Here is a 15,055-nt window from a genome sequence, read left to right as displayed (position 1 = left end):
TCCAGGTAGTTGCTGCGTTGGAGACTAGGGTTGCACAAGAGACCTGAACCACACAAGTTCTGACTCACAGAAATGCTCCCCACCTCTGCAGGCTGCCCACACTCCCCTTGGCACACACAGCCAGAGCAGCAGGCCAAGGGCCCAAACCGCCCTCGGGCCTGGAGGGGCGGGTCCTAAGGAACCAAGCAATGGGCCAGGAGTCTGAGGTCTCACTGAACACCAAAGCCATCAGAACGCCAGGCTCCTTGAAGCTGGAGCCTGTGTCTTGGGTTAGTCACAAGGGACGGCCAATCTCTTCCTTTAGGATCCTGGAGCCTGAGACAGCCCTCCGTGTGACAGCAACTCCAACACCTCGCTCTATCCCGTACGATTCTGCATACTTCCAGCCTGGAACGTATGCTACTCCAAGATGGACTTCCAGCTCCTCCTGGCCCGTGCACATGCCTCTCCGAGCATCACTGGGAACCTAGATATCATGTAGGGCAGTGGTTCTCAACCTTCCTAATGCCTCGACCCTTTAATACAGTTCATGTTGTGGTGACCCCCAACCATAAAATTATTTTCGTTGCTACTTCATAACTGTAATTTTGCTACTGTTATGAAGCGTGATGCAAATATCTGATATGCAGGATGTATTTTCATTGTTACAAATTGAACATAATTAAAGCAGTGATTAATCACAAAAACAATATGTAATTATGTGTTTTCCGTTGGTCTCAGGTGACCCCTGTGAAAGGTTCGTTCAACCCCCAAAGGGGTCGCGACCCACAGGTTGAGAACCGCTGATGTAGGAACTAGTGTGAGTGAAACCCCAGTGGGGAGTTCGTGTACCAGAGGGTAAGTCGTGCACGTACCTGTTCACGAGGCCTGAGCAGTCTGCGCCTTGTGCCATCTGTTAATGCGAGAGCCTATGAGGTGCATGTACCTTGGTGTGGGCGTGCGCTTCAGGAGGAGGCATGTACAGTAAACGCCCTGCCATCCTTCACCTTCCTGACCAGCAGAGGCAGGAACAGATTGCTAATTGGTCTGCTCACTCCTCTGTCCAACACCTATGTCGCGAGCTCCTTCCCTGGCCAGGACTCCAGTCTCTATGTCGTAAGTCTATCAACATTTACTTAGCTCCCCACCAGAAGGGAGTTCACCCAAGACTGGGAAGCACTTCCTGAAGGCAAAAGCTACAAGCTTCTATTGCCCTGGCCCTTCCTCCTATCGTCCAGGGCCCCCAGATCTCAACCCCGCTGGGTACACCATGAGGCTTTCCTGTCAGGCTTTGTACAGGAACCCGGCAGTTACGGGAACCTAACTTTTAACGATTTTTTGTTCCAATCCTTAAAATCCATGCATAGCTGTTCACCCTCCAGGGGACGGGTTGTAAGCAAGCCTCCCAGAATCCTGCTCTTCCCACATTTCCTCTGAGTGTGTTCAGTTCTGCCCGAAGGGCTTTGGCCCACCAACCCTATATGGGCAGGTTAGGGACGGGTGGGACTCTGGGAAGAGAAGCAAGCTACCACACACCACCTAGGGTCCAATTCTCCAAGATGAAGAAGGGCTGTTCCAAGCCATTTACAGCCTCGGACTCACACGTTGGCCGGGAGCACAGAGGGCAGGAACGGAGAGCTGGGCCTGTGCTGACTTGAGCTTCAATAGAGAAGAGGTGGCCCTGTGGGTTCCTAGTTCCAAGGGTTTCTATCTACAGCTGTAAAGTGTAAGAAAAAACTCCTCCTTGGCTAACTAATGAAGCCATACACCCAACAAATGCAGAATGAAGAGTAAAAAATCAGTCTATCCTCTGGATAAAACATTATGTAAACATGAAAAATAAGATTTCATTTTTTCTATGAGCATATATTGCATTGCTGTTTTAAAATTTAGTGATGTTCAAATGGATAAGAGCAAATTATTTAAGTGAAAAAACTAAAATATAATTACAAAAAAATCTAGTGCATACCTCTACAAAATGGAGGCAATAAGCCAGAATGCTCATACTGTTCACCTCCACCACTGTCCGAGCTCCCAGCACTGTAAGTATGCAACAGCTATTTATTGTTCTAGAATAAGTATTGGCATTAAAATGAACTCATTTATTTCCCAAACTTGCTGTAATGAGATATGAAGCTTTCATAATTTTTAAAAAAGTAAGTATATAAAAATAAGACTAATTTCACAACCCAAAACCATAAGAGGGGAAAGGAGCATTGATGTTGTTTATATCAAATGTCAGATCTGCAATAAATTATAATTACAAACAGGAACACCATCTCATTTATACGAATGGAATTTGAAGTTACTGGGGGGAAAGGACATAGAATTCTTTTCCATTTGGAATGACAAGGCTTATCTATAACACTTCAACGTTTCCGGCGACTCTGAAATTTGTAAATAGCAGGGGAGTTCACCGTTTCTTTCTTCACCTTCACCTTCCGAGTTTTATCCTATAAAAGAGTAAAAGGTTACCAGTACATAGCAGGAGAGGCTTTTGTAAAACAGGGAAGTTCGTAACTACCTATTAGGAAACCCCTCATTCTGCCCTTGTCAAAGTGCAGGAGAGACGAGCCCCACCCCAAGGCAACCCCAGGAGGCACGAATCAACTTCCCCGCTGGGCACCTAGTGTGTAGAGATTCTTGGGAAAACTGAGAAGGTACTCAAATCATTTTTTTGGGGGGGTAGGGCTTATTCTCTCACAAACCCCAGTTGAGAAAGGCACAACTCAATGATCTGCAAAGCTGAAGAATTTGACATTTAGAGGAATCATAATATGAAAGGGGCATCTTATATTCCTCAGTTCTGTTATTTATCTACACAATGTTGCCTATTTTTAAACACCAATGAGAGACACCCACTGTTTTGTTAACCTGTTTAAATGTTAAAGATAGCTGCTCATAAGCTATAAAGTTCATATGCTACCCGATCCTACCCTTTGCTGTTCCAGAGCACTGACTAATAAGCCTCTTATTACCTTCTTAATCAAGGCACATTTCAACACTGTCAGAGTAGCAGACACTGGCTCAAACCGCTGCCCCTGAGGAGCAGACATTTTCACCGGGGTTGATTTACACACAGCTGAAATCCAGCCTCAGTTAAGACCTTCACAAGGGGAAAAAAAAAAAAAAAAAGCCTAAGGCTCTCTCCTCACCAGAAGATCTTTGCGTGTTTGAATTTTCTGTGCAATGACGAACAATTTCCTCTCGCGTTCAATCCGCTGTGTCAGGCAGTTATACTGCTTTTGCCTTTCTTTAGCTATCCGCTGCAGAGGAAACACACACATGTTCAATAAAACACTTCACAGGACAAAAAATAAGTAAGAAATTGTTTCTTAATCCACTTAAGCCGAAATGCATAAATGGTTTTACCAACTCCCTTCTTATACCAGAATAGATGATACTGTATGTTACTAACAAGTAAGGATACTATAAAGCTGTCCATTTTAGGAACATCACATCTTGAGCTGAACTTCCAGAGCCTTGGGGACTTGCCCGGGACACGTGGTTCACCTGGAGCAGAGTCAGGACTGTCCCGAGCCTCACGGTCCTCAGGAATCTTTCCACTACTACCCTCAGCTGCTTCAACCTTCATGCGAGTGTCCGGTTACCTAAGGTGATGCAGAATGAGCCAGTACTGGAAACCCTGCACAGGGAGTAGGGGAAAGAGAAGGGCACCAGGCAGTGTACTGGTGCCCAAGAACCGCAGCTGAGAGCAGGCATTTGTCAGCGGTAGCTGACCTGAGAATTCCCACTGCTGATGATGCCTCCAACACCAGTGTTCCTTCAATTTGGGGGCATTGTAAACCTCTAAGAAACTGAGGAAAGCTTTGGGTTATTTCTTGAAATAAATGTACTTATGTGTGTCCAAATTTGTAGGGCTCTTCTCTCATGGAACCCAGTTGAGAAAGGTAGAATTTTTTATTTTTCTTAAAAAATTTTTAAATGTTTTTACTGATTTCAGAGAGAGAGAAGGAAGAGAGAGAAACATCGATGTGAGAAAGAAACACGGATCAGCTGCCTCCTGCACGACCCCCAGTGGGGATCAAGCCCACAACCCAGGAATGTGCCCTGACTGCGGATGGAACCAGCAACCTCCTGGTGTATAGGATGACGCTCAACCAACTGAGCCACAGCAGTCGGGATAAGAAAGGCAGAACTAAATTATCTCAATGTGCATACACGTAGATACCTATTTGCTCAAAATGTCAGTGGGAAGAGGGTGTTCAGACTCCTAAAGCCCATTTGTGGACTGCCCACCCCTTCCAACTTACAGACTGAGCATTCCTTTGCAATCCACCCACAGCACTCTCTTAATAAAAATAATTTTCCTTTAAACACAACTATCAAAAGAAACACTACTAGACAAAAATGGCGGGATCCAAACTTTCCCAATTTCTCAAAAGTTACGTTAGTGAACTCTTTCTACACAGGAATTGGGAACTCTCATCTCCTTAGGGACTACCACAATACTTGAAAAGCATCAGTGACACAGCTAATTGAAAACACAACTAATTGGCAAACAGGGTTATCACGAGAACACTAGTCAGCCGGCTCCTCAGCTGGAAGTGTTATCTGCATAGAGGGGAATATTGCTGGGCCTCAGACTTAAACAATTGCCTGATTCTAGCATAGTCTCACAGCAGTGGCTTCAGACAGCTTTTGTTTTCACTTTATTGCACAGACTGTCAAATTTATGGGATTACCCAATATAGTCAAACTAATTAGGGGTATTTATATTACTAAGGCAAGTTTAGCTGCCTCTGAGCTAGAGAAACTGCTGTGAAATTAAACATTGGAAGCAAAGCTGATGCGGAATAAATGATTCAAATCAAAACAGAACAGCTGTCTGACTGAAACACATTGACAGCATTTTTTTTTTTTTAATGAATCAGTCAGAAGTGAGAGTTCAACTCCAGAAGGCTTTGAGAAAAGCATGTCTTCTGCACAAACCCAGTTACGGTGATGGAAAACACCATAAGGAAGAGTCAACACAAAATTTTGGTACAAATGCATAATATGAAAGACTTTTTGATACACGTATTCGCTGCTAAAGGTTCGATATCAAAGGTATAGCAGATCCCTTAATCTTCAGTGCCCTCTCCTTTCTCTGTATTTTAAAACTGTTGGCACCTGTTATAAGCCTTAAAAGCACAAAGCCCAGGGTTAGAGCTAGAATTCAAATGAAGGTCAAAAGGCCAACACCTACGCTCCTGACCACTAGGCTACCCATCCTCCAATCTGAGAAACCCAGGAACTCTTCTCCACTCCCATCCCCATCATCAAAACCTCCTTCTACTTTTCTAAGGGAACTTGATGTGTTTTCCACAAATAATTATTTTAAATTTGGTGACAAAAAAAAAAGGAATCTAGATCCTCCCACCCCTAAATTCAGACCCAAAGAAAAATGGAGTAAATTACCTTAAGTCGAGTCTGATGAGTAACTCCTTTCACTTTCTCCTTCTGCAATGTCTCTATGGTGGGTCTATTAAAGACTCTGTCCACTAATTCCGGGGCAGTTCGCAGGTGAGTTGCAATATCAAACCGCTCAACTAAAAGTCAAGACAATCCTTCAAGCACTGTCTCTAACACCAAACAACACAGAAAAATATGCTAGACCATCCCAAGAACCTTCAAACATTCCATACCTTCCTTTTTAGTGTCAAAAAAGAACACATGCTTATTCTGTTGCTTCCCCTGGAAATCCAGCAGGTGGAGCTCTGATTTTAGTCTTTCGATTTTCTAGAATACAGAATATGGTCTCATTTTACATTGGGCTCTTATAGGGTATCAGAAATGAATTTGCCAAAGTTTAAACCATTTCACATCATTATCACCAACCAGCAAAGAAACTGCTTCATTCTTTTAAAGGAAAGGACTGGTAAAATTTATCAAGCACCAACCACATGTCAGGCTTGGCATAATCCAAAACTCATTTAATCCTTACAACAAACCTATGAGATAGAAATGAGGAAAGAGCTTCATAGAGGTAAATTTGTCCATAATCTTGGGGCTAGTAAGTGGTAGAGCCAGAATTCAAACTAAGTCTGTCTCATTCCCCACATTAAACCCTTTCCACTCTACCATGCTTCTAAATCACTTTCACAATTAATTAAGCATACAATGCCAGAATAAATCAACATATCATTTTGGTCGAGGGATTTATAGTTTTCTTAACCAACGAAAACACATCAGAACAAAGAGTTTTTGGTTGTTACCTTCGCTTCCGCAACCCTTTTCATTTCTATGTATTTGACATCCTGAGTTCTCATCAGTTTCAGCTGTTCTGGAGTTACTTCTTCCTTAGTCTGCGGGATAACATGAACTCCATCCTGAAATCCAAATTCCAAAGACACATTCCCTATTAGATTAAAATCATTTCTAAGTTGTTGACTTAGTTCATGGTTGGAACAAAGACAACCCAAAGCTTTATGCAATAGCAATTCCATGCACTAGGCCCTCAGGGTGCACGGTCAATTTAGCACATCCAGTCTTCCACTCTTATAACGGCTCCAGGCATAAGACTACTCAGAGCCAGGGGCAGAAATGCTTGCTGCTCATGAAGGGGCAGTTTTGCTTTGGATACTGGCCAACAGCAGCACCTGGACCAACTAGACCAGTGATGGCAAACCTATGTATGACACACGTGTCAGAGGTGACACGCAAACTCGTTTTTTTGCTTGATTTTTCTTTGTTAAATGGCATTTAAATATATAAAATAAATATCAAAAATATAAGTCTTTGTTTTACTATGGTTGCAAATATCAAAAAACTTCTATATGTGACACGGCACCAGAGTGAAGTTAGGGTTTTTCAAAATGCTGGCACGCCAAGCTCAAAGGGTTCGCCATCACTGGTCCAGTTGGTAGAGAGAGGCTAAGAAAAGGCCAAGATTCTTTCTCTCCACCTCCGCTCCGATCCTTATTTCCTTATTGAGTCGGAGCTCAAAACACTAACTGATCCATTAGACACCCACCTGGAGTTTAACTCGAGTCATTTTATAGTAGAATTCATCTGGATTTTTTTCAAGAGCTTTCTTTCGAAGAGCTCTGAGGTATTCTTGCTTTTTCCGGTAGTCACTAAAAAGCAGGTTAAACAAGGTTCATACCCAAAAAGAAAAACACAACAATAACACAACAAGCAAACTTTACAAGGAGCTAAAGTTCGCACAAAATGAAACTCAAAAAGCCAAAGCAAAAAAAAGCAATGACTACATTTGATCCACACTCCACTGTCACTGATGTTGAGCTCCTCTCTCTGCAGGTCTTCTCCTGGTCAAATCTTACGTGAAATTAACTGTCCTATCTCACATATGTTTTAGTGCCATTTACATCATTACAAGGAGAGACCAAACAAAGCACAAATTAAAACTGGGTTCTGATTCAAGCTTTGGGCACCAAGTGACCAAATAAGATTCAGAAATTACACAATGCATTATAGCCAAGTAACCAGAATCATGGATTCTGGAGCCAGACACCCTGGGTTCAAACTTTGATTCTACCACTTCTGGCTGAGTAATCTTGGATAAGTTAGTTAACCACTCAGTATCCCCATTTAATCTGTAAATGATATGATAACAGTAGTATCCCAGAAGGCTGTTGGGAGGAATAAATGAGTGTAAAAGTTGTAACTCCCCTGGAACACTGCCTGCCCAGTAGCAGCCCTCAGTTATTATTATTAGCCTTAAAAACTCGGAGACCCAGAGCAACCCATCGCCCACCATCTGAACCAGGAGCATAAAAAGGACTTCAACTAACAAATAATCATAAAGTATTTTGCAAATAAAGTGCTAGCGAAGAAGAAGAATGGGATAATTGTTTTGCAAAATGTTTTCAGAGTTCATTATCACCCACGCTCAGTCTCATGAATCCATCTTTCACATCTCTTCATTCCACACCACACACATGGTGATGTAAGAGACTCAACAACTGGAATTTTAGATTTTATCTTGCACTTCAAGAAAAGGGAGTGAAAAAAGACTCAGCTTTTGGCTCAAACACCAAGGCAGGGGCAAATCAAAGCCACTATGAGAAAATGATCTGTAGCAACACAATAAAAAAAAAAAACTCACAATGCAACTACAGTTAAATAAATAATGCTCTGCTAAACAAAGACAGAAGTTTAGGGTCACAGACAAGTATCTGACAGGCTGCCAGAGCTTTGGCCATTTTATCAATGGCAGGAAATTATCCCGTTGGACACTCGGGCAATTCAACTGCAGCGCAGAGAGACTGGAAGCTTTCTTGGCAGCATCTCTACCAGAAAGACTGAACTCACTTTGCACGAAGTTTGTAATCTTTCTTTTTCTCCAGCAGGCCCAGATGTTTTCGAAAGCCAGGCTAGAAAACAAAAGAAGAAAAAGTGTTACGTTTCCTGACAACATGATGGGAACAAGCATCTCTGGGGCGCTCAGTCAATCCATGTCCTTGGAGCCAACGTGCTCCCCTATTCCCTCCCCTCCCCCAACCGGGCTCTGCCTAAGGAGGAGAGGAGCTGTGCAGGTGCCAGAGAGGTCATCAGCACTGCCGTAGTAGTTGTCCTGGCCTATTAAGGACAGGGAAAGGCAACAATGACTCGGCACTAAGCAAGCAGTTGCCAGTTGTACTAAAATTACTACAGACTTAATCCAAGGGTTTATAAAATACTACGAAGGGAAAATATAGTAACAGGCAACTGTGGTAAGAGAGCTAAATTTAGAGACTGGAGAACTGGATTCAAATGCAAGCTTTACCTCTTACCAATTTGTGACCTTGGGCAAATCACTTAACTTCTCTGAGCTGCTGTTTCCCAACTATAAAATGAAAATAATAGCCCTAACCGGTTTGGCTCAGTGGATAGAGCGTTGGCCTGCGGACTCAAGGGTCCCAGGTTCGATTCCGGTCAAGGGCATGTACCTTGGTTGCGGGCACATCCCCAGTAGGGAGTGTGTAGGAGGCAGCTGATCGATGTTTCTCTCTCATCGATGTTTCTAACTCTCTATCCCTCTCCCTTCCTCTCTGTAAAAAATCAATAAAATATATATTTAAAAAAAAAAAAAAGAAAGAAAATAATAGTACCTATTTCTCGTGGTTATCATAAGGATTCCATAAACCTCTGTGAGTGGTAGTGTCTGGACTTGGCTTGGCACATAACAGGTGCCCAGCATATGTTTACTGTTATTATTATACCTTTGGTACAAAGTATGAAAGAAAACCACGTATGACAGAACATACTTTCTATGACACAGAACTTGGATAGCACAGAAGGTACAAGGATTATATCTTGCTGTTATCTTTCCACAAGCTACCATTTGTTGAGCATTTAATACAGGGGTCCTCAAACTTTTTAAACAGGGGGCCAGTTCACTGTCCCTCAAGCCGTTGGAGGGCCGGACAATAGTTTTAAAAAAAAACTATGAACAAATTCCTATGCACACTGCACATATCTTATTTTGAAGTAAAAAAACAAAACGGGAACAAATACAATATTTGTATTTGCATGTGGCCCGCGGGCCGTAGTTTGAAAACCCCTGATTTAATATATATCAGGGTCTGAGCTAGATGCTTTTGCATAAAGTATCCTAACAGGCCACATTTATTAAGTACTTACTCTGTTACAGAGCAATCTGCTATGCTCATCAATTATGATCACATTTAATCCCCACAACTATCATGGAAAGTAGGTAAAGCAAAGAAACGGCTATCCCAATATTCCAAAAGGGAATAAAGTTTAGAGAATGACTTGCCCAAGAACACAGAACTAGTAAGTGGCAAAGCTAGAATTAGAATCCATTCTATCTGGGGCCACAGTCTGTACTCTTCCCCTCCCCACTGGACTGCATCCTTTTCTGCTCTGAACAATCTTAACTTTTTTTTTTAGAGAATTTGTATGAGTTTATTTGAGCCAAACTGATGACATATACAGGGGAGCAAGACATCAAATGCTCCCTAATCTCAACTTTTGAGGAACTGCATACACTTCTCCATTGTTTAAACTTGTATAATAATTTTTAACAGTCACCTTTCTCATCTATCATCTCTGAAGTGACGCAATAAAGAATTCAATATTTAAAAATAATACCCAAAACCTCTCCTGATAATTTTTATTTTAATTACAGCAGATAAAGAAGACTGACAGAGAGTAGAGAAAGAAAACTCAAGGGTCAAATGGGCAACATCATGAGGCAGAAATCTTGAAAGCTCCGTGTCACTTGAATGTATATCGGCATTATAGAAAAAATCCTGGCACTGCATCTGAAATAGTTCACATAGTTACACCACCCCCTCCATACAGAATATCTTCAATAGCTCCCCACTGCCTCAATGAAGAATCAATAGGATAAAGTCCAAACTTGACCCAAATAGGAAATGCTCTTGTCAATGTGTTTGCCAACCTTTACAGATGGCCTTCTCCACACCTCTCCCACGAAGACCCTCTATTCCTATTCAGACATGGCCATGTCTTACTCACTACCTGCCTTCAAAGCCCTCTATCTCCTCTGCTAATCTAAACCAACTACTTACAACTATGACTCTAGACACACATTCAATCTCTTTAAGCATCAGATGCCTCATTTGTAAAATGAGGACCATGTCCCCCACATAGGGATGCTGTGGGATCATATGAGATAATCCTTGTACAGCATGTTGAGCTGTACCTAACATACAGTCAGTGCTAAAAAAGTGACAGCTACTAGCATTGCCTTTCAAGTCCAACAAGTTTCATCATGATGCTTTCTCTCATCTCTCTACTCTTCCCACTCAAATTCCTCATTTGGCATTTTTTATGTGCCACCTCTTATAAAATTGCCTCTTTATTCATCTTTTAGTAGCCTCTGGATTCAAAACACTTGGTCTGATGCTTGGCTTTGCCACTTGCCAACTATAGCTATATGTCTTTGGGCAAATTACTTACCCTATCTGAACCTTAGTATCCTCATCTGCAAATGTGAAAACACAATAGTACACTTCCACCCACTGTTGGGAGTTATGTAAATGAGATAATGAGAGGACAGCATTTTGCACTTTGTCTGGCTCAGGCACACAGTAAACACTTCTAGCTATGATTACTTTTAGCTAGATCCACACACAGGTCCAAACAAGGTGGCAAATTACACTATTGTTCCCAGCACACCACGAGCACACACCAAGTAAACAATAAATGTTTGATAAATGCGATTAAGCAGGAACACTGAACTGTGGTTAAGAGGCCTTAGTTTGCCCGGCCGGCGTGGCTCAGTGGTTGAGGATCGACCTATGAACCAGGAGGTCACGGTTCGATTCCCAGTCAGGGCACAAGCCTGGGTTGGGGGCTTAATCCCCAGGTGGGGCATGCAGGAGGCAGCCGATCAATGATTCTATCTCATCATTGATGTTTCTATCTCTCTCTCCCTCTCTCTTCTCTGAAATCAATAAAAATATTTTTTTTTAAAAAAGGCCTTAGTTCCATTCCATCAGCTGGCCACACAACTTTAGGCACATCCATCTCCCTCTCTTTCTCATCTGTAAAATGAAGTCTTTCTGAATTGGTATTATGGCATTCCCACAATTTGTCTTGCAAGTGTAGAAATGGAATAAATTGATTCTGCATACATTAAGCGAATGTCTACTCAACCTCCCCACACACACACACACACACACACACACCCTCCAGAGAAGTCCTACAAATGTTTATTCGGCCTGAATTTGGTGTTTGTGACTGGGCACGTCACTTCAGCTCTCTGGGCCTCAGTTTCCTCATCTGTATAATGGGGGTGAAAAACACCAACATTACAGGGTGAGACATAAACAAAAAGCCCACGATGATGACACTATACTCATAACATCGGTTCTCTTCGGGCACCGCCCCTATACGCAGCGAGCGGAGCCGAGCACCTTAGGATGAGGGTGCCAGTTCCAGCCGGGGCGCTTACTGGCTGTGTGAGCTTCGACTTCAAGTTCCGCCGGGGTCAAGCCCTTTACACACAGCACCCCATTTAGTTATCTCATTTAAAACTTGCAAGATAGTTTTGATTATCCCCGTGCTCTCCCCAAAAAAGAACGACAGGTCCTTCTTCGCAGAGCCAAGAGGCTCCATCCCAGCCACGCCGGCGTCATCACCATATATTTGCATTTATTTACTCGCAGTGTCAGAGTACAGACCCGGACCCGCAAGCAAAGAGGGGGGGTTGGGGCGAGAGAAGCACATGGGGCCAGAGCCGGCGCTCGTGGATCCTGTGAGGTCTTACCTGGCTTCGCTCTCGGTGTTCCCGCTGTCGGGACTTAGCTGCCTTCCGAAAAGCCGCCGACATAGCTGCTCACGCCTGGGAAAGCTCAGTAGACAAGGCTGGCGCCGCACCACCTCAGTCTCCGGGTCCACTGAACCTACAGGAAACGGGCCTAGCCGCGGAGGCTTAGGACCGCCCACTTCCTCTCCACAGCCTATGCGGCGCCAGCTCTTCCGGAAGTACGTCCTCTAGCAAAGGCGTCCACCACAGGCTGCTTCTGGGAAATGTAGTCTAGTGTCCTGACTTGACAAGGGCCAGTTCTTATTCGCCAGAGCTTGTCCACGTGTACCTCGCCTTCGCGCTCGGCTCCGCGTTGGCACCTGGGAACACGTGTCTGGCACTGCCCTCGGCTGAGCTGGGCTTGGAGTGTGCGCATGCGCAGTGACCTGTGGCTGTGCTCCACTTGCCGTATTTACCCGGTGCATTTAAAGCCAGGAGCTGTGTGAATTTTACAGTGTACTGGAAAAGAGCACTCAATAGAGAGACAACAGACTCTAAAATCATGTCTGACTCTGCTACTTATTGGCTGTGTGACTTTTGACAAGTCACTTGACTTTAATGAGCATCATTTTTCTCATCCATAAAACAATAATACTAGCATGCACTGCGTGCCTCATAGGGCCATCAAGGAGCTCACAGTTGAATGGAGGAGTCATACCATAGCAATAGTTTTAAAGTTCGGAGCCTTATCCCCTCAAGAGAATGGCTGGTTTGCAGAATGAGTGCCAGGGGAAGTACAATGTCAATGATTAGGACCATGAACCATGGAGGTGTGTTCTGATCCTAACTGCTGTCAATTAAGACAAAGTTAGCTTCATTCAACCTTGGTCTCCCCATCTGTAAAAGTAAGGTAATGCTACTATACCCACAGAATGGTTGTGAGAATTAAATGAAATAATATGTTTAAAATGCTGTGTTCAGCCATAGGCCTGCGGACTGAAGGGTCCCGGGTTTGGGTTTGATTCCGGTCAAGGGCACATGCCCGGGTTGCGGGCTCCATCCCCAGTAGGGGATGTGCAGGAGGCAGCTAATCAATGATTCTCTCTCATCATTGATGTTTCTATCTCTCTTTCCCTTTCCCTTCTTCTCTGAAATCAATTTTTTAAAGTTTTTTAAAGAATTTTTTTAAAATGCTGTGTTCACAATCAATTAGAGCTATTATTGTTGTTATTATTACTAAACCTAACTGTAAGGACAGAGAGTGTTGGGCACAGCAGAGCCCTCGTGAGGGATTTGATTTCTTTTCCATCACGTAAAGCTAGCCTTCAGTGAGTTCTGAAATTGCACCCATTTCACACGACAGGGCTCACTCTTCCAGCTGAAGAGCTCTGGGGAAATGCTCTCCTCTGTCCTTGGAGGCATAAGTCCAATAGACCAGTGGGCATAAAACCTGAAAGTAGCTGAGATCTGCAGGGTAAAAAGTTTTTTTCTGCATCTGAGTCTGAGCCTTGCCCAACTAGGGCTACATGCATTCACAAATTTCTATCTCATTTGTTATTTAACCATTGAAGGACAAGGCCCTTCATGATCCCACAGATATCCACCTTTCCAGCCTCATCTTTTTTTATATATATATTTTTATTGATTTCAGAGAGGGAGAGGGAGAGAGAGAAACATCAATGTTGAGAGACAATCATTGATTAGCTGCCTCTTGCACGCCCCCTACTGGGGATCAAGCCCACAACCCAGGCATATGTCCTTGACCGGAATTAACCCCGGGACCTTTCAGTCCCCAGGCCGACACTCTATTCACTGAGCCAAACCAGCTAGGGCTCCAGACTCATCTTGATTAAGAAGCCCAGCCATCAGGCAGAGTGCCCAGGTGGCAGCCCCAGTCCCTCCTGCCACTCCCTCTGAAGAAGACATTGAGAGATGGGTATACCCAGGAGAAGGCAGCTCTGCACACTGAAAGGGGGAAGGAACCCTAGGCAGCCCAAAGGGTAAGAGTGAGCAATACACCCAAAGAAGGAAAGAAGTTTTCTCACTGGGGGAAGGAAGGCTTGTGGTTACAAGCATCAGAGAATGATTCAGCACCCAGAGGAAACCACGAGAGGCCTGTCAGTCGTCACCCAAGGCCTCCTTTTAAAAGCCCTTCCAAGGTGAGAGAATAGCTGTGAGACCCTGAGGAAGCCCCCTTCCACCACAAGATAAGGACGAGTGTGTGGGGACCTCCTGAGTGGCTGGGTGGCTAGATCTCACTTACCCAAGGCTAGTTGTTCAACACTCAGGCTCTGCTTCCAGTCCCAGCTCAGACACACCTGTTCCCTGAAGAGGGGGGTGGGGGGAGAGACTGACGAGAAACAGGAACAGGGAGTCCATGTGGTTGATCCCTAGAGCTCTCTGGGGCACGTCCTCCTGGTCGTCGGAAATAGAGCAGGCAGGGAAATGTGAGCCCACTGGGGAGCTGGAAATGGAGAAGGGAACCAGAGGGGCATTTATAGTTTAGGCATCAGGAACAACAACGATAAACAGCCCCATGCCCTACACCAGTTTCCCTTCCCCAGGTTGGGCCAAGTCAGAAATCTCCTAACTTTTTCTGGCCTCCAGACTCCAAGTCCAGCAGCAGAACCTTAACACTTGATCATGAAACATTGAATATTGAATACCTACTGTGTGCTCTCATCCAATCCTCACAAGAATGCTGTGAGACAGGAAGACAGCCACTCTTAACAGATAAGGAGACTGGGGCTTAAAGAGATTAAATGACTACAGAGGCTGTAGAGTTTAACAGTTAGGCTCTTGAAGGGAACCAACGTTTTGTTACCCAGAAGCTGCCTTTTTGGGATATTTAAGCTGTTTATTAAGAAACAAAAGACTCAGAAATCTAATAAG

The 15,055-nt window shown here is 43.9% G+C and overlaps 1 protein-coding gene across 1 annotated transcript; it reads right to left on the bottom strand.

Annotated features, from left to right (window-relative positions):
• Window positions 1–2,176: 2,176 nt before the first annotated feature.
• UTP11L (UTP11-like, U3 small nucleolar ribonucleoprotein (yeast)) lies at window positions 2,177–12,380 on the bottom strand. Its single transcript, XM_005868628.2, has 8 exons — window positions 12,185–12,380; window positions 8,257–8,318; window positions 6,956–7,058; window positions 6,198–6,311; window positions 5,628–5,721; window positions 5,401–5,531; window positions 3,135–3,245; window positions 2,177–2,432 (listed from the first exon to the last, which is right to left on the bottom strand). Exons 1-8 carry the CDS (start codon window positions 12,245–12,247, stop codon window positions 2,349–2,351), a joined length of 762 nt encoding a protein of 253 aa, XP_005868690.1. The 5' UTR covers window positions 12,248–12,380; the 3' UTR covers window positions 2,177–2,348.
• Between the last annotated feature and the right edge of the window lie 2,675 nt (window positions 12,381–15,055).

This window comes from Myotis brandtii, unplaced genomic scaffold (assembly GCF_000412655.1).
Source record: "Myotis brandtii unplaced genomic scaffold, ASM41265v1 scaffold274, whole genome shotgun sequence".
NCBI lineage: Eukaryota > Metazoa > Chordata > Mammalia > Chiroptera > Vespertilionidae > Myotis > Myotis brandtii.
Note: the sequence above shows the minus strand (reverse complement) of the source record. Positions and strands in the feature narration are given on the sequence as shown.